The sequence below is a fragment of the Idiotropiscis lumnitzeri genome, chromosome 4 (assembly GCF_059441095.1).
Source record: "Idiotropiscis lumnitzeri isolate Australia: NSW breed Sydney's pygmy pipehorse chromosome 4, RoL_Ilum_1.0, whole genome shotgun sequence".
Lineage (NCBI taxonomy): Eukaryota > Metazoa > Chordata > Actinopteri > Syngnathiformes > Syngnathidae > Idiotropiscis > Idiotropiscis lumnitzeri.
This window is the reverse complement of record NC_142394.1, coordinates 5,519,729-5,540,047: the sequence shown is the minus strand read 5'-3', so window position 1 is coordinate 5,540,047 and position 20,319 is coordinate 5,519,729. Positions and strand designations below refer to the sequence as shown.

At 39.2% G+C, this 20,319-nt stretch overlaps 1 protein-coding gene across 1 annotated transcript; it reads left to right on the top strand.

The window, feature by feature from the left end:
- The first annotated feature begins 5,461 nt into the window (after nt 1–5,461).
- On the top strand, nt 5,462–14,285 carry zc4h2 (zinc finger, C4H2 domain containing). The gene is made up of 5 exons (XM_088295107.1): nt 5,462–6,367; nt 8,345–8,516; nt 9,096–9,268; nt 11,833–11,995; nt 13,615–14,285. Exons 1-5 carry the CDS (start codon nt 6,315–6,317, stop codon nt 13,726–13,728), a joined length of 675 nt encoding a protein of 224 aa, XP_088151233.1. The 5' UTR covers nt 5,462–6,314; the 3' UTR covers nt 13,729–14,285.
- Nucleotides 14,286–20,319: the final 6,034 nt, after the last annotated feature.

Sequence of the window (20,319 nt, the reverse complement as noted above, 5' to 3'; positions counted from 1 at the left end):
GGGAAATCCAAAGAGCTGGTGGTGGATTTCCGCAAGCGTCGGCACTCTCCACCTGCACCAGTGAATATCCAGGGAACAGACGTTGAGAGGGTCTCAACTTACAAGTACCTGGGTGTTCATCTGAACAATAAACTGGACTGGAGCGACAACACAGACGCTCTCTATAGGAAGGGTCAGAGCAGACTCTTCCTACTCAGGCGGCTGAGGTCCTTTGGCGTTCGGGGAACACTCCTCAGGAACTTCTATGACTCGGTGGTTTCATCAGTCATCTTCTATGGAGTGGTCTCCTGGGCAGGAGGCATCTCGGGCCGAGACAAAAAGAGACTGGACAAACTGGTGAGGAGGGCCAGCTCTGTCCTGGGCTGCTCCCTGGACTCTGTGGACTCAGTGGGGGGCAGGAGGATGACAGCAAAACTGTCATCAATGCTGGACAAACCAGCCCACCCATTCAATGACACTCTGAGAACACTTTACAGCTCCTTCAGTGACAGACTTTTACACCCTCGCTGTACCAAAGAGAGATTTCGCCGCTCCTTCCTGCCGACTGCTGTCAGACTTTTTAACAAGAACATTGGGTCAGGCCTACAAACAGGAGGGCATTAGTGCAATTGTGCAGTCCTAGAATGCAATATACACTACTACTTTACTTTCAGCCAAGGGTGTACTTAAACATCGACCAATGATGTATTTTGTTTACCATTACAGTATTCTTATTACAATACTTCTATCACTGTAGTATTTCTACCACTGCAGGATGTTCACTATTACAGTACTTTTATCATTGCAGTACTTTTATAATTACGGTATTTCCTATCATTGCGGTACTTTTACTATTACAATACTTCATCATTGCAGTATTTTTCCATCGTTGCAGTACTTCTACCATTATAGTACTTTTATCATTGCAGTATATTTTATCATTGCAGTACTTTTACCATTACAGTACTTTTATCATTGCAGTATTTTCTATCATTGCAGTACTTTCCTGTCATTTCAGTACTCTCACCATTACAGTACTTTTATCAGTGTAATATCTTTATCATTGCAGTATTTTCAATCATTCAGTAGTTTTTATCATTACAGTGTTTCCCCCTCTGTATAATGGACAGGCATTAGGAGTGTTTCCTTACACTTAATACGTTTATACTGTGTATATTTGCATGCTTTTTATGAATGTCTGCTGCTAATGTTACACATTAACGGCTACATTACGCCGCCGACTCTGTGTGATCTATATCTTTGCTGCTGTAACACTTCAAATTTCCCCATTGTGGGACTAATAAAGGACATCTTTATCTTTATCTTTATCTTTATTCAAAGGCCTTTTTTTCCAATTTTGATGTCTATGGCAGAATGACAACATTTTCTATCGGGTTCAAGTCGGGCATATTTTCTGGCAAATCAAGTCCTGTCTTTCCATGGCTCGTAAATCAGGTATTGGTAGTTTTGACATTGTGGGCAGGTGCCAAATCCAGCTGGAAAATAAAATCATTGTCTCCCAAAAGACTGTCGCCAGCGGGAAGCATGAAGGGCTCTAAAACTTCCTAGTAAACAGCTGTGTTCACTGTGGACTTGATAAAAGACAATGGACCCACATCAAGGAAATTACATGGCTCCTCAAACCATTTACTGACCGCGGAAACTTCAGACTGGACTTTAAGCACAATTTGATTTTGGTGCTTCTTCATGATTTCCAAATGAAATTCAATATTGACTTACATCTGAAAAGAGGACTTGGGGCCACTTGGCAACCGACCAATACTTCAGCGTTCTGAATGAACTGAAGTTGCTTGGTGTGCTTTTGAGTGAGTCCTGAAAGAAGAACATTGCAGTAATGAAGTCTACTGGAGATAGGAGCATACGTTTCTATTGATCTGCTTGGAGCATGAAACCCTTCAGTCTGGATATGTTTCTCAACTGGTTAAAGACTGTTTTAGACATTGATTTGATATAACTCCTGAGAGTGAAGTCCGAGTCTATCAGCACCACAATATTTTGGACTTGATGTTTGGCTTTGAAAAACAGTGACTCCAAGTGTTGACTAAGAAGCCCTCTGTTCTTTATTGCCAAAACACGATAACCTCTATTTTGTTTAAACCTAACGAAATTTTGGCTCATCCAGTTGTTCATTTTGTTTAAACAGCGACGCAAAATGTTAACTGAAATGCAATCATCTGAGGAAATTGATTAATATAATGCCAACATCAGCATTCTGAAGCATTTGACCGGAGGATACAGATTGACCAAAAGGGGTCCAAGGACTGACCCTTGAAGCACCCCAAATGTCATGCCCATTTGATCATATTTGAAGCTTCCAATCATAACGAAATAACTCCTTTTTTTAAAGTGGTACCTGTACCAGTTTAGGACTGTTCCATTTAACCCTACCGAAGTTTCCAGTTGGTTCAAGAGTACATGGTTATAAACTGTATCAAATGCTGCGCTGAGCTCCAATAAGACGGACAACGACCCCTTCCCTGCATCAGTGTTTAATCTCACGTAATTTCATACTTTAATGACAGATCTTTCTGTATTGTGATGAGGTCAGAAACGTGATTGAAATTTATCAGTTCATTTGAGTTTAAAAAGTTGCTGAGTTGATTTAAAAGACACTTACTTGACATTCTTGGTTGCAAAGGAAGGGTTGAACTGGGTCTATAATTTGCTAACAAGGAACCATCCAGTGTTCTTTTTTTAGAAGTGGCTTGACAGCAGCTACTTTTGGAGATTCAGAACATTCACTTTACTGAAGTGAGCAATTGATTTGCTGTAACCCAGTTAGCAAAGATTTCACAATAGTTTCGAATCAGTCAGATAGTATTGAGTCAAGACAGCTAATTGACAATTTCAGCTACTGAAATAAATCTGTTGTAGTAGTTAGATCCATATCAATTTCAAACAAAGTAATTGAGTTATTCCTGGGTTATTTTAAGTGTTGCATCATTTTGTGGGTTGTCTGGTTTGTAGCTGATGGATTGTACTTTTTCACTAAAATAGCAGGCAAATTAATTGACTTTATTTGTTCAGAGGTGTTCTGAGGCGAGATGATATGGAGAATTAGTGGGTTTATTAAATAAAACAAATAGAGTGCGCTTGTTGATACGGTTCTTAGTGATGATTTCCGAAAAGGGTTGTAGTTTAGCTTTTACAAACTGTTAAAATTCCGAGTACATTGTTTGCACACGTCAAAGTGGATTTGGAATTTTGTTTTTCTCCACTTAAGATCAGTTTTCTGTATTTTCATTTCTATGTTTTATGATGAATGATTAAGAAATAATCTTTAAGAATACATTGCAGGATGCTCTGGGAGCGGTGAATTGATCCTCTCTGGACTTGGAGATAATGATTATATCATTCAAGGAAACAAATGTAATGGTTGAACAAATGCCTCAGCACATTGTTGACCAAGTCTTGAAACACGGCATGGGCATTTTAAGTCATGAGAGTGATTAATTTATCTTCGCGCTCTTCGGTCCAGCCAGTTGTTATGGCCATAGAGGAGACGAGCAAAGTTTAGTTCCTGAGGAATAGCTTAAATTTTCACGGCTTGTCTGCTTTCTTCACTTTCCGTACTTGTCCAGTGCACTGATTCGTTAGCTGACAGCCAATCACAGTGATCGTTTGTCCCGGCAGCCCGACCCAATTCTACATGTTGAATCAGCCAAGCACGCCCGGAGACGCCCCAACAACAGCTTCAACTTTACGACATTGCACCAAACAGACGCCGTGTACCGACTTCAGATTGGTATGTAGAGGCCTCTAAAGTAGCTGTCAGCTGCTGCATCTGGGTCGCTAATGGCATGAAAGCCTCTGCATGGGTATTATCTTGCTTGAACTATTAATAGATGGAAAGGACATTTGGAATGAAGTAGAATCTCTGGAAAACCACAATATCTGTATAAACAAGTAATCATTGCAATATAAATCACCAAGAAACAAATCGCCCAGATTTTATTGCAGCTCTGAAACTTTCAATCACTCCCCCTAAAAATGGCAAAAATGTAGTTTTCTCATGAATGAATTCTCAGCGCCTTAAGTGTTTCCTCCTCAATAGTATTCTGTGTTCTGCTTTTATAGTGGAAACCAGTTTGTGATGTTTGTGGAAAAAGTGCTATGTCAATTAAGGTTTTATTGGTTGTAGATTTAAAACTTGTTTGAAGACAAATAGTTTGGCTTTTGACCCAACATGAAACTGACGCTGTTCTGCTGTTTTCTGGTTTCATCTTTATTATATGTGTCATTATCATTAATTTGTGTTTTAATTTACTGACTTCACTGTCTTGTTGTATTACTGTTATTATATGTTTTACTGTATGTAAAGTGTTTTTTTTACAGCTGTTGTGAAATGCGCTACATAAATAAAGTTGTATTGTATTGTATAACTGAAAGAATAATTATAAAATAGTTATCACACATTTGAATCGATGTATATATATATATATATATATATACATATATATACATATGTGCGTGTGTATAATGAAATGTTATTGCTTTCCAATGTGAATATTGTTTTAAGCACTATTTCATAATTGATTTCCTGAGCTATCCAAGTGAAGTGTAGAGGGAAGATAAGTAAGGACGAGCCCTCTCCTCTATTATGTTTTTATTTTAGTTCAATCTTCGACATCAGAAAGTTGGATATGTGATTAAGAATGTTTTGCTGAGTAATGCTTTGGTGCATTTTCAACACATGAAAACCCCTCCCCTTTAGGTTGAAGACACACACGTGATAGGGACCCTGGAAATCAATAAAAAGGTGAGATAGAAGAGATACGTTTAGAACGTATGGGGAACCCTTGCTGTGTCGACTTTCTTCTCTTTGCAAGCTAAATTTTGAGCATCTTCCTTTTCATTGATGGCGTGTTTATCAAATGTCAAATTGGTGAACCTGACAATAACAAAGTCCCAAAATACCCTAGGTCAACTCAAATGTTCAATTATTCAAATCAGGACGGAAAACATTGTTTAATATCAATCTTCTTGTTTGAATCCCCATTTACACGCAATCATTTAATTTATAAAGACGGATGTTTGGTTTTATCACTAACTTAATCATTTTAGATTAATTTATTTATTGTGATATATGTGATGTCTTAATATTTTGTTTCTTTCTGTAATGCTTTTAATGTTTTATGTAAATCACATTGCATTGTCTTGTTCGATCCAAATAAACTTGCCTTGCCTTATTTCAGATAATTATTAAATTTTGTACATGAATAATGGCAATTGGGTTGTGTGGTGCCATTTTAAAAACCACAAAATTCTCGACTTTAAAACAAATCTTTGTTCAGATGGAAAAAAACGTATTAAGGCAATGTGTATTTTTTCAGTTGTTATTTTAGCATTTTTTTGGGGGGGTCAGTTCACAGTAATAAGAAAGCTGCCATGATCGCTTTTGTTGATTTGGGTTTTTGACTTTAGTTTCATGTTTTTCCCCTTGTTTCTTTGTGTCTTGTCTCGTCATGCATATTGTGTCCACGTGTTTGTTTACCCAAGTCCTTGTGTTGACCAATCAGATCCCTCTAACCCTTTGGGTCTTGTCCAGGTGTTCCTCGTTGTATCGTCTATTTGGGTGGATTTATTTCTCTGTTTTGTTTCAATTCTTGTCGGGCCATTGTTCATGTCAATTTTCTGTGTCACCTGCTAAGTACCTTTTTTTCCATGCCAAGTCCAAGTTTCTTTTGGAGAATTTGTTGGGTTACTTTGATCCAAGTTTTGTAGTTTGAATTTTTTAAATTTTCCTAGTTCTTTGTTTGCCTTTTGGTTTACTTTAGGTAATTAGACACTTTTTGTGAAAACCACTCCCTGTCTGGCTTGCCTGCATTTGGGTCCTCCGCCATGCTGAAATCAAAACCTGACAAAAGCTATGAGAACATGTAATCGCATAAAATGCCTGAGGCATTATGTAATAAAATTATAACAATCAGTTGTTTTCACTCTGTCACGTTATGAAACAAATATTTGATATTTATTTAATTGACGGTAAAAAAGAGTCTGTAAAGTTTGATGTATTTATCAGTAGGCCTACTTCGACTTTTTTTTTTCTGTAACTCTCGTTTAGAATAAGAGTACTTTTACTCTTCTCTGCATTTTATGTGCCTTGTGTCTTACTTGTAGCGTAATTTAGGCAATTTCTGGCGTGGGTGCAGTACTTCCTGCCCCGCTTAACCACTGCTTCACCTTGAAGAGCGCGCTCCTGTGCGCGGTCACGTCCACCATTGTATTTCTTTTCTTTTTTTTAAATAAATGAGCGAGACCACCCGGCAACACGGCGACACCAGCTGGGCAACGAGCAGAGGGATTTCTTCATCATGACGGACGAACAAGAAATCATGTGCAAGTTAGAAAACATCCTGGAAGTACGGTAAGGCTGGAAAATACGTAAAGCGATTAAATGACTGATGTTTGCGAAAGGTCAGCGAATGCAACACTAGACAGCGTAAGAACCCCCCCTCCTCTTCTTGACTGCTTTGTTACCCTATTAGCTTGCTGGGGGCTAGCATTGGTTAGCAGCGGCTGTGCTGCTACTCCGCTAAACGGACAAAGATGGCCTTTGTTTATTTTCAACACGTCTTGACGTAATTGCATGGGTACACACAGGCTGCATCTGACACAAACGTTATAATCATACGCCCGTCAGCATTCCAGATGTTGAGGAAGATTCCAGATGTGGGTTGCGAAGCTGTTTGCGGTCGAGCTAGCAATAGTAATTAGCCAGCAGCAGTCTGTCACTTTGTAATTCACTGTCCATTCACTTCTCACTGGCTGATTGGCCCACAAAATTATTCGTTTATTCAGTAAAATATTTTAGAATTTAAAAAAAAATTGAAAGAATCACTTATACAGTATATACTCTGTATTGTACAAAAGCTGTGATTTTTAATCATTGCGTTTTATCATATTACACATTATAAAGATACAATTCCAAAACTATTGGTATTTTGCTATTGGTATCTTACTACAGTATATATGTGTAATACTCTAACAAATCAAAATGCAGGCAAATATAAAGTTGTGGCCAGTAAGTGTCAATAATTAATGTATACCCATTACTGGTTCGTGACCTACTTCTATAAAAGTTAAGGACAATAGAACAATTTCAAATGTTTGTATACAATAGGCACCCGAAAACTTTTGCATGTCAACATGCCAGTCACCGCTGCTGACCTGAATTGAAACAATGACAAGAATTTGTGTTTGTGATTGAACCACCAGTTAATCCCACAAAAAATGTTATTTTATTTACCCCCAATTTTCTTTTTTTAAAAATTCTAGCAGAACTGGTGGGTGATGAAGATAATGTGAATCGATATCTAAATAGTTCTACAAATACAGCAAGACTAGGGGCCCTATTTTCTTGCCGGGCATATGTCTAATGCAAAGGACATTATAATTATGCGCATGGGTGGGGTTTTCTGGATGCCTCCTCCCAAGGCCACTGGGGTGCTAATGAAATCTTTTTTTAAGATGATTAGAATCCATTCTAGTGATTTCTGCAATGTCTCAGATATTGTCCCACGCTGGTGTCATATTTCTGAATGAAATACCATGATGTCCACACACATCCGTGGAGCGCTGAATCTTCTGACTGCATCTGGATCAAATACACTAAAATCACATTCAACCAACTGCTCTGCAAAATAGACCTTTTAGCCTGGCTACTTTTTGGAACCAAATGTGCAGATGCTCTGGAGATCGAGGCAGAAACGGCCAGTGTGTAGCCCGTCTACCAAATTCACAAACATGCTGAACTAGAGCATTGCCCTGGCACGGAAATTATGATGCGCCCGTTTCTACGCCGAGCGTACACTTTCTGACACCAAATTATCAGATTATTGGGAGGCATACAGATTACATTTTAATCCCCTAGTTATGTTTCGGGCCTAAGCCTGTCAAACTCATTGTATTGTATTTTATTATTATTATTTGACCTTTGTGAGGATAAGAGTCTTGGATAATGGCTGGATGGAGTTATTCATTTTATATTTTTCAAGCAAAAGATAAGTCTGATCTGCGCTGCACGTCCAATATTTCACCTTGCAAGGGGCCTCCGTTTACTGGGTGTGCCTTTTTGTTACATGTGACCACGTATTTTTCCACCACTGAGTGGAATAGTTCATTTCGCGCCATATCCTCAGTACCTCATATGCCTGCACCATCGTAAACGTAGGAGTTGGGACACCCTGTAATTTTTTTAACTACCTGTGCGTGACCCACTTTTGGGCCCCAATCCATTTGTTGAGACTCACAGACCTAGATTGTGTTGTTTAGAAGATTAGAGATTTATTGATTTTTCTGCTATGAACAAGATGAGCTGAGTGTTGTCTTCTTGTGCCGACAGGAACAAAACAGTCCAAATGCAGAAGATCAAGTCCCGCTTGAAGATTGAGTTTGAGGCTCTGGAGTCTGAAGAGAAGCATCTAAAAGAGTACAAGCAAGAGATGGATCTCCTCCTGCAGGAGAAGATGGCACATGTGGAGGAGCTACGGCTCATCCATGCAGATATCAATGTGGTGAGTGTCTGTCTGACACAATTAGTGTAGTACAATTCTGATCACTCTATATATTCGGCTAGGAAATTCTGTTTCGACTTTCCTTAGCCATTTCTTTTTCTTTTTTTAGTCACGTGCACATATCTGGAAAGACTAGCTGGGTGCTTTAAATCAATGTGGCGTTCCAGGTTTGCCGTTGATATAATTGAAGTCCGTATTTGCTTTTAGAATCCGGGCAGGCGAAGATTGCACAAAAATGTCATTTTTTTCCCCCCTCCTAAATCCTGTCTGTCTTTCTCATAAAATTCTTGAACGCTATTATAGGCCGACGATACCTTATCTTTTGACGAGACGGGAGTGAGGCTGGTCATAGCGCTGCTGTGTGTCATCGCGCTTTCATGAATTTTCGTTCACTGAACTCGTTCAGCTACAACAATGCTAGACTCTTCAGTTAACTTTTATATGGGTATAAAAGAAAACAAATGGCTTTATAAAAATAGAAATTACATGCAAGAGTGGATTGCGGTATCGCTATTTCCAAATATACAACTTTTTGTTTATAGAGTTCAGGATTTTATGTGTGTTTTTGTTTTTCCAAAGATGGAAAGCACAATCAAGCAGTCTGAAAATGACCTGAACAAACTGCTAGAAACAACTCGCCGCCTGCATGATGAATACAAACCGCTGAAGGAGCATGTTGATGCACTCAGGATGACTTTGGGACTGCATAGACTTCCTCACCTCAACGAAGAAGAGGAGAAGCTCTCCCTGGAGTCAGTATAATACATGCACACACACACCCACACACACACACACACACACACGCGCAGACGCACGTTCAAATGCTTTGAGCGGAGCATGCTTAGCCACGTGACAAGCACGGCTCACTCAGCACGACGAAAGATCGGTAATTAAAATGTTAAGTATTTATCAAAGTTTGTCTTAAAACAGCTTACCTTAACCAGAATCCCGCATTAACTTTTATCCAAAGCTCCTTTTTGATGTTCTTGTGCGAAACAAAAATTAAGTCATGATCACTTCCGGTGCCAGAAGTAATTATGGCTTAACTTTCACATGCACAATATCAACAAGGACCTTTAGCTGAAATGCAACATGAGATTCTAGTTAAGGTAAGCCAATTTTTAGATAAAAATTAAAACTTTAATGTAGCTATTAGCCAACGTTCCGTCATAAATGTCTGCTTCCTGGTTTGTAGATCATGTTCCTCTCACACCCTGCTGCTTTGCATTCATTCATTCATTTCAAAGTTAAATTTGCTATGTAACAAGTATTTTGGAGCTTGAGAACAATGTAGGGTGGGTCGCAACAGCGTAATAGTGACATAAATCCCCCCTCCCTCCATAAAAAAGTATACCTCTACTTTGCGTTTCTTCACTTTTCGCAGGGGCTTCTGGTCCCAATTAACCGCAAAAAACAAGGGATTACTGCATATAATTGATGGCCATTTTAGTAATTTTTTTTTTCAACCCCCACAAAAAAAATCTTCCAATTGCTTTTCTGATTTTTAGAATGCTGCCATCTTGGGGTATCTTGGCCTCTCTCAACCCATCAGCAGCATATTAGTCATTCACCGTTATTCCATTGTCTTGATTTACTTAGCAGTCAGAGGAATTTAGATGTCAACACCAAAGTGACTTCTTATTAGTGTCTATTATGTGCAGTGTCATAGTGTTTGCTATGCATCCATTTTTGGAACCACTTATCATAATATACAAGAGGGTCGCGGGCATGCAATAGTTGTTAGTCTGTGCTAATTGGACATAATCTGGCAACGGCACTTTATTTTGTGCCACTGTCTTAGTTTCTCATTGCACTGAAGGGTCAGATATCTGAGCATGTAGCCAGATTTCTGTGCTACTTTTAGTTCCAGATCACCCGTTTTGTGTGTTATGAATCTGGCGTTGGAAAGGTAAAGAGGCTTGTAAGCGGAGGTTTCAGTGGCTTGCCAGTATCTTAGCCATAGCTCAGTTCGGCTGCACCACTTTTGTTTACGTTCCCTCCACCATCTATAGCGCCTGCCAGACCCGACAACAATCCACACAGGCCGTGCTATCTCGCCACAGCTGTTGAAAGTGCGGTTAAAAATCTCTTGAATTTGTCAATTTCTACTGTAATCCAATGTTGATTAAGTCCTTACGAATCTGCAAAGTATTATCCAGCCACAAAGGTAAATGTACAGCACTGCTCGAAGTCATTACTCTCTGGCGCCTGAGTCCGGCGGCGGCCGCCCGAAGCACGAAGCCCGAGTATTTCGTAGCCCGATACTAGGATGAACATTTTTTTCCCCCAATATCGGTGTGATGATTATCGGTTCCATAGTTGTTGTGTATCAGTAATTGTAATGCGCTAATTTCCAGAGCCTGCCTGCTAACGTGGTTTGCCCGAGAGTTGTGTTGAGCAGATCGATGCTGATTGGAGGTCTGTGTGGATGAAGGAAAGAACACTTGATCTGCATTCTGTTTATCTAAAGAGTTTGGTTGCTGGTTGGCTTAATTGGGAACATTTTAACCAAACATCTCCTGCAAATTTTAATTGGGAGGCTGAATCTGTGATCATCAATCGGTTATTGATCACCTCAGTGTGTTTTTAATGGCGAGGCTTCTGGTCATCACTATTATTCTGTTCTCATTGTTAGAAAAGTAAGTCTGCAATCTTTTTTTTTTTTTTTTTTACCTCAGTAAGTGCCTATTCAAGTTGGCCTACCGAAGGCATGAGTGAGCAACTTTCAAGTAAATGAAATCACACCTCATATGCCTGTTGGGTGTTACAATTTTTTCACTCTCCAAGAGAAAGTGACACATTTGCATGAAACTCAAAGAAAATCAGTCTGAAATATAAATTTAGGCAAGAGTACATATTTTATGAATATTCACATAAAATATTGTGGTGCATTGTGTTAATGGAATGCGTTAATATGTGGTACGTTGATGGATATGGTTACAGGAAAGCCGACCCATTAGATTTCTTCTTCAGAGAATTGTACTCACAAAACCATTCTGAGAGAAACCAGAGAGCATAATGAAATAGGATATCACTTTTGGGGGTCGTTGGGGGTGGCACGCGCCAGTCAGGCATAAAAACCAAGGCGTATTTTTTACCCCCCAGCCCTCCCCGCCCCTGCACAAAGACACTCACATTAACTCAGACAAACACTCTCACTATGACTGTACTTTGGCCCAGAGTTGTACATTAAAAATGCAAAAAAAAAAAAAGAGAGCTTGTTTTCTTTCTTGTTGATGCTCCTGATGGGGTTTGTAAAATCCTGCAAATGAAATTCACAGCCGGCCCTGTGTTTGTCTTGCCTTTGTACCGACAGCTACTTTGAGAAACAAAAAGCAGAGTGGCAAAAGGAGCCACATGAGCCGGCCATCCCGGAATCTCTTGCTGCTGCAGCTGCTGCAGCACAGCAGCTTCAGGTGTCCCGGAAACAAGATGCCCGCCAGACGGCCACATTCAGACAGCAACCACCACCCATGAAGGTATCTGCCAGCTCAAAAGCACTCAAGTGTGGAACAAATATATTGGTGGGGTTGTATTTGAAATAAGTCTAGTTAATTACAGCATTTGCAATTACTTTGTTATTAATTGTACATTAAAGGGGACATTATGTAAAAAAAAAATCCCTTATGTTTTAGGTGGCCTCACTAACACGGTATTCTGATTAATGCACTTGTGGAATATGAACAGCAGCAAAGTAATGTTTGCTCATGTGACATTCGGAAGCTGAGCCGTGATTTGTCATTACCTGAGCAACTGTGATGTCATTTTCAGCAGACAGCGAGTGGCAAAAAGGCCATCCCCTTAGATGGCTTAAAGCAGGTGGATTTTGCTGCTAATTCATGTTCCAACTACTGTGTTAGTGGAGCCGCATAGAGCATATTGTAGAATAAAATATTTGACTTGACTTCCCCTTTAATCTTGTAATACTGTAGCTTAAGATATATATATACTTTTTTTATTTCAGATAAAGCGGTAATTTGACTAACAAATTAAATTTTTTTGTTACCAAGGAGGAGTCTCATGCTTAACTAGCACATGTCACACATTCATTGCCAAGGCAACTACTACCTCTGCTTCCATTTGCTCTCCTACTATCTTTTGGCAGTTGGCAAATACTTTGGTGCATTGCCCCCACCTTCTTTCCATCTGCGGTAATGCACCAAAAGAAAGTCAACACGTTTAGGGAACAGATTTTAGGTGCCAGTCTGTGCTCTAATAATATACAGAAGTCGCACTTCATTATAAGTCGCACAACAAGCCAAACTGTGAAAAAAAGTTTGAATTAAGCCCAAAAGTACAATAATTTAAAAGGGGAAGAAAAAAATTGGTTTTGATTGAAATGTCTTGTACTTCACAGTTTTTTTTTCTGAAATTAATATAAATTGACGCCTTGAAGTCGTCCAGCTTTTAATGGCTGTTTTGATTACACTAAACTCTCAGTTTAGAGTTAATTAGTTGTTATCATTCCTGTTAATGAATGAAAATATACTGTGATTTGCTACATGTTGGCTACTTGTGCTATTAATAAAACAACGTAAAAAACTAAGAGCGCATTTATACAACAATGACATGTTTTTTTTCCAGAAGTTTCAAATATGAGCAACAACGAAATTGATCTATAATCAAATGGACCTGCAAAAACAAAAGTTAATTAAAAAATAAATCATTCATGTGAGCGCAGCCGCCGACTTAAATTAGTATGTGTGAAATAACTGCTTGTTCTACCAGATCTAATTTAAAAAATGTCTTTCGCATCCCATTCCTGGCTGTTTCGAATTTTGTGGGGATAGGGACTGAGATGTGCCATGATTAGCGAAAATTTACAAGTAACCGACCACCCCAAGACATTTGGAATTGGCTGTAGATCCCACAAGATGGCAGCAAAGCGATACTTCTTGCTTTGGCCTGAACAGCAAATAGGCCAGTTTTTCAGCAAATAATAAAGGTTAGGTTACCAATGTTGAACAGCACTACCGTACTTGTCTGTTAAGCATTTGCATGGAAACGAAGGTTAACGGTGTTGTTTTGTACTTTGAGACCAGTTTTCAAATTGTCTGTATTTTCAGACTAAACAAAGTTTCCTTTATCATCTCTCTAGGCTTGCCTGTCGTGCCACCAGCAGATTCACCGCAATGCTCCCATCTGTCCCCTGTGCAAGGCCAAGAGCCGCTCACGCAACCCAAAGAAGCCCAAGAGGAAGCCGGACGAGTAGATTCTTGACTTAATTTACTGCAAACTGGCCCATTTGCGCAGAAGTGACAGAGCTACGCTTAAGGATGACTCAGATGCAATTTGGCTAAATGTATTATTGGTACTTTACCTTATTCGATATCAGTCTACCACTGAGCCAGGATTTGGTCATATCTGCATTGTGTGTTTTTATCTGTGCTTTTTGTGTGTTACTATTTAACTCTCAGACTTCCTCACTAGGTTTATTATCCCTCAATCGTGTTCCTGCAATAATATAACAAAACAGTCAGTCATTTGTATTTGTCATGTTTATTGCCTTAGATCATGTACTGTAATTTCATTTTTTTTATTTGTATTCATTGCTTGCATGCTTCTGTGGTTGTCAATTGTGATTTGTGCCAAAAAAAACAAATACAATAGGTTTAATTGCTACATTAAATTAAATGTTTTGTTTACAATGTTAAAGTGACCACCAACCCAAGTGGGGGAAAGCAGCCAGATGTATTTGCTTTAAATTGTGTTGTAAGTTTTACAAATACAGTGTTATGAAAATAAATGTCTCTTTTGTACGAAAATGTACACATTTTTTTAATTTATCTTTGGAAAACTTTGCCATCCTCAAAATATTGTAATCCAACCAGAACTTTTTGGACTCGGGTACATAATGTATTCTTTCTGTTACCTGTGTGGCTGTACCACCTGACCAAAGTTCTTCTCGTAGAGATGTTCCAAGACACACACACACACACACACACACACTGTGTGCGATGCTAATCAAAGGCTGAGTGCCTTCACAGGATTCACGTATGCTCGTTTCACCAGCAGTGAGCAGGTGACAGAGCCACGTTCAACAGCATGGTCAAATGCGGATCATTAAAGAACAATTGTGTGTGAAAATCAACAACTAGAATGTTGAAAAATTCACATTCACATCAACAGCTGTGGAAACAAACAAAAGACATCGGACTCAACAATGAAAGACAACAGCGGTGTGAGCTGTTCCTCATTTTTAAATTTTGCTTCTGTAAACCTTTTGAACCTGGACTACGCTTTCTATGATGCAGTGTACGTCTACATCATCAGAACCACAATAATATGCTGGTGGCAACCACAACTATTATTTTTCTACAGGATGTCACATTTTAATGAAGCATCCAGTATTTGTAGTTTGCAACTCATGGATGGGCTTCCATTGGACAACCAGCTTGGTATTTCCATTATATTAAAAATGAAGTCATAGGGACATATTTGACTCCACCTTAACATTGTCCCTTACACTGTACAAATGCTGCGCCTGTCATGCCTGCTGCTATTTGTCTGAAAAAGGACAGAGAGGTCCTGCTAAATGAGTTCCTGTAGTGTTTTTGTCACGGTAACCTCTCATTTCATCTGTTGCCAGGGCAACTCCACGTTCCTTCGTAGTTGCTAAGGCGACCGCAGGTTGCTGTGACCCGCATATTTCCGCAAAATAGTTCCTCCCAAATCCAGAGAGTGGCATTGGAGGGCGACGAGGCGTTTTCCACAAACTCTACTAAAATGCGCACTCTTAAAAGAAAAAATTGTTCAAAAGGTCTAACAACATCAGATTAAACACATCAGTGTCTGCAGGAGACAGAAATATCAGAGATGTTTGGACCCGGGCCATAGAGCTCAGGGGTGTATTTAGTCTGCCTTGCAGTGTCTGGTACTGAAATTGTGTCTTTGCTCTGATAAAACTTTTCAAGGCCACAGAAACCTGTTACTCCTCACAGTGGGAAACAGAAAGCATGCACACTCGGCATTAACATGAACCAGAGCACACAGAACTCCAAGAAAAGACCAGACTTGACATTTGCTTTTTCTTGGGTTATATGTACGTACTATAGACGGCGCTTCACCTTCTCATCTATTCAGAGTTTCGACCCTCAGCAATTAAATGAACAAAAGGGGATCAGACTTCACTTCAGGACCTTGAGAAAGAGGTTGCCAAACCTCAACCACCTCGAAGGCCTCACATTAATGCTGACAGGTTTTGTTAAAGACATAAAATAATGGCTACCAGAGGAGTGGTTTAGTAGCTGGTCTTTCAGTGAGGACTTAATGCATCTGTTAATGCCACCACTATCACGTGACTATTCTAAGAATCATCAATACTCAGCATAAATCCAAATACAAGCATTTAACTGCCACATACATCATGTGGAGAGTTTCAGAATAAATAATAATTATTTAATAACGTAGCCACACTTAGATTATGCAAGTGAAACCAACATATAAGATGATGGAAAAAATATTTTAATTTTGGATGTTATCTGAGTTTGAAGGGTGATTGATTAAAGAACCACTCGGAGTGCTAATAGTTAAAGTAACTGTACATGTTGCTGCATTCAGGTAGTATGAACCCTATTGCTTCTAGGCGAAAGCAAGTATGGTAGCGTTATTATGAATCCCACTAACGTTGAACCCACCCTAAGAAAATATTAATTGTTTTTTTATTTTGTACAAACGAGATATATATTTGGTCATGTCATTGCATCTGCAAAGCGTGCCCTTTCAGTGAGGCAGCTGCCAATGTGCAGCATTTGTAATTACAAGTTGCATTTGTAATTACACAGGAGCACTACTGATTCTGAAGACTCAACATGCTGCATATTATGGTAGATTGACATGGCAGTAGAAATCTAATCCGAAAAATAAAAATAAATAAATAAATAAATAGACAAATCCAACAACCACATTGCGTACACGCATTGAAAGTAGTGCAGCCAAGATACATTTGTAAATATGGGTCAGTGCTTCAGATAGTGTTTAGGCCAACAAAGAAGGCCTTCCTGGCCTTTACGCCTTTCCGATGACAGTGATTTCTCTCCTGTGCTATCCATAAGTGTTTACAGAATCTTATTAAAATACACAAACTCAAGTATGTGATCCTATATTATTGACAACACGGGGTTTACGATGGTGCTTCGTTGCTACAACACGTAATCCGATTTTCTATTCCGGAACACAATCGTTGTCTCGATCACTAATCAATGCGAACCAGGAATTACACTGAATGCTATGCTTATATGAGGAAAATTTTCAAGCAATAAATAAATTATATATATATATATATATATATATATATATATATATATATATATATATATATATATATATATATATATATATATAAAATTAAAACTGTAACAAAAACAAAAATAACACAATTCCTTACCTTCACTCTTGGTCACAGGAAGAAGCGAGGAGAAACAAATACAAGATCACGTTGTTTTCTTCAATTTTAATGACCAAAGGTGTGTCGTGTGACTACGAGACAGAAAAGAAAACGTGAAGTGCGTAAAGACACAAACTAGTGGTTTACGCCATTATCAAAAAAATCATAAAAATGGTATCAGCACAAAGCTCGTGAATGAAACACTTACGAGCAATTTGCTATTTTTGTTGTCATCATTTTATATTCATCCAAAAAGACGTACCTTTAGTTGTCCCTGCATTTACGTCAAACAAGACACAGCAGAAATAATTGTGGTGTAATAATTAATAAAATGGAAATTAATTTCCAAGTATGTACTTTGCCAACTAGAAATGTGAGAGCCCAAAAGAGCACTTGGTCTTCTTTTACAACTTTGACACTCCCTGAAATCAATGCGTCACTGTCGCCATCAAGTGGAGAAAAACGAGGATGCAAATTTAACCAACAGACTATTGACTTTCACTTGTCTGCTGAATATTTATGACAAGTTGACAACGATGAGATTGTTTATCATTACATAAAATATATGAACAGGTTGAAACGCAAATATTAATTACATTTTCACGTCATTATTATGTGTGTTTAGTCTCCCTTTTTTTAAATACCAGGGGTAGGATATTTAATTATCTTACTGATCTATTTGATTTGCTATTCGTATAACTTATCTCTTCACGATGCCATCCAACCATCCATCTATCTGATTTCTTTTTAAAAGCCGCAGTCCTCATCATTGCGGTTCCAGTCACAGATGTTTTTAATTTGTCCTTACACGCGGGTGAAATATCCCTCTTATCTGGAAATCAGCTGCAGTGCGTCCTCTTTTTAAGGGCTGACCAGGCTGATCCAAACTGTTATAGGCCCATTTCTATCCTGCCATGTCTGTCGAAGGTGTTGGAAAGGCTTGTGGGTAGTAAACTGACTACCTGGAAGCCTACAATATTCTGTCTAGTATTCACTCTAGCTTGAGAACTGGCTATGTGTTTGTAACAGCAGTCCTTAAAGTCCTTAATGATATAACTTCTGCCTTAGATTAAAATATGCTTTGTGTCGGAATTTTGCTTTTGAGACAGTCCATCACTCTCTTCTCATTGACAGGTTCCGTAGTATTGGCATCACAGCGAGCTCCCGGTCTTGATTTTCTAACGACCTCACAGACAGAGTGCAATGAGTGAAAGTGGAGAAACTTCTTTCCCAGCCTCTCCCTATCATTAAAGGTGTCCCCCAGGGATCAATTCTTGGACCTACACTTTTTTCAATTTATGTCAATAACATAGCAAATTATGTAGAGGATTCAACTATTCATCTTAACGCAGATGATACCATCCTGTTTGATTATGAAAAAAAAAATCATAATTATTTTAGCAGCAACAGGCATCCTGAGCCTCATGACTGGACGGTAAAACGTTCATTTTGTTGTGAAAACGTCCAATGCTTTCGGGGCCAAAAGCTAAAAGCTCATTGCAGCTTTGAGCAGTGCTGTTAATTTTAACACCACTGCAATATCTACGGTTACCTTTGGAGACAACGTTATTGTCCATGCCTGGCTGCCGTCTGCCTCCTGACATGGAACAAAACTTTAGCGTAGCTAAATGTCTGAAATATAACCGGTTGGATTCGGGGTTCGTGTGCACATTCTTGTTCTTTTCCGCTTCATCCTGTGTCAGGGAGAAGCGATCGGCTTGGTATTCTTTATGTTTGTGGAAGTGATCATGTGAGCTCACGTTTGATGTCAATAAACTATTGTCACCAAACAATGGCGCAAAGCGCTTTTATACTTTCACAGGTTGAAATGAACAAGAGTAGTATTGAAAAAGTGCATTTCAATTTTGGTGCTGATTGGTCGCTGTTTTAGACAACAGAACTGAAAAACCAAGCAATATCACAACACGGGCGGCACGGTGGACGACTGGTTAGCACGATGGCCTCACAGTGTAGAGGTCATGGGTTCAATTCCGGCTCGGCCTTCCTGTGTGGAGTTTGCAGGTTCTCCCCGTGCCTGCGTGGGTTTCCTCCGGGTACTCCAGTTTCTTCCCACATTCCAAAAACATGCATGGCAGGCTGATTGAACACTCTAAATTGCCCCTGGATATGCATGTGAGCACGGATGGTCGTTTGTCTATGTGTGCCCTGCGATAGGGTGTCCCCCGCCTACTGCCCGAGATAGCTGGGATAGGCTCCAACACCTCCCGCGACCCTTGTGAGGAGAAGTGGTACAGATAACGGATGGATGGATATCACAACACTTGCCTCCCTGCTGTGACGTAAACAGCTGAGACCGGAAAAAATAACATGCCAAGCTCCAAAAGGGGGCGTGCCAATTTGTCGTACAAGGACGGGGTTCTTCTAGACAAGGTTACTGAATATAAGTTTTACTAATAAAAAAAAGGCAAAAATTGGATTCCTTTAAATTGGTAATTGGTAAATTGGCCTTCAATGAGTACGCGACTGTTTCAAGTTAATCTATAAAACACTCTTTGGTCTCTCCCCACTCTATCTGTGTCAGTTGCCGCACGTCTCATCAGCTGCTTACAATACTCGCTCAGCTAACCGGATTCTTTTGAATGTCCCAAATATAACCTCTGCACTGGGTCTGTCTGCATTTCATGCTGCTGCGGCTACAACCTGGAATGAATTGTAGACATCATTAAAACTGCAATCTCGGGTCTCCAAGGCTGCTTTTAAAGCCGTGTTCATGGAATTGTTTCAAGACGAGTGCAGATGTTCCCTAGGCGGTGAACAAATTGGTTTCTTCGCTCCTTGGCGCATGTTTCACCTCATGTGCATGTTTTAAGCTGTCTTTTTCTAACGGTTATTACTTGCATTATTTGCATAGCCGATTTGATTATTTGTTTGTTTATTGTTTTTAATCTACATTTGTCCTTTTCCCAAGAAGCTTTGCCTCTTGTCAGGGCACAATTATAAATAAGAATTTTGTTCTTAATCTGTTTTACCGCGCTCAATAAAGGTTAAAAATAAAATCAATTGCACACATTCTCTTTAGTTTCGGGGCTGAGATGTAGTGTTTTGTGACGCCGCGTACCTGATTGTTGGATAAGAGGATTACAGGATTCATGTAGACAAACAGCAAATCAATAATATTGTCATTTATTCATTTCCAATATGGCGTGTTCTCAAATCAAATAATGGCACTTTTTTTGGGTTAAAGTATTTACCAAGGTCAAATAAGCTTAATTTGCAAGTTTTGTTGAAATCAGGTGATAATGTGTCCATGTTATTTTGTGAACAAACTGTGCTGACAACATACATACAATTTATCAACATAAGATAAAATGCTGCTGAATTTAGGCAAAACGAGAGTCACCTTGGCCTGGTCGCCAGTCAATCACAGGTCACAATAATCAACTAACAAACGTTCAC

Coding starts and splice junctions, on each gene's coding strand:
- zc4h2 (XM_088295107.1), top strand. CDS start 6,315: ATGACGGACGAACAAGAAATCATGTGCAAGTTAGAAAACATCCTGGAA. Junction 8,517..9,095: donor TCCATGCAGATATCAATGTG/GTGAGTGTCTGT, acceptor GTTTTTCCAAAG/ATGGAAAGCACAATCAAGCA. Junction 11,996..13,614: donor AGCAACCACCACCCATGAAG/GTATCTGCCAGC, acceptor TCATCTCTCTAG/GCTTGCCTGTCGTGCCACCA.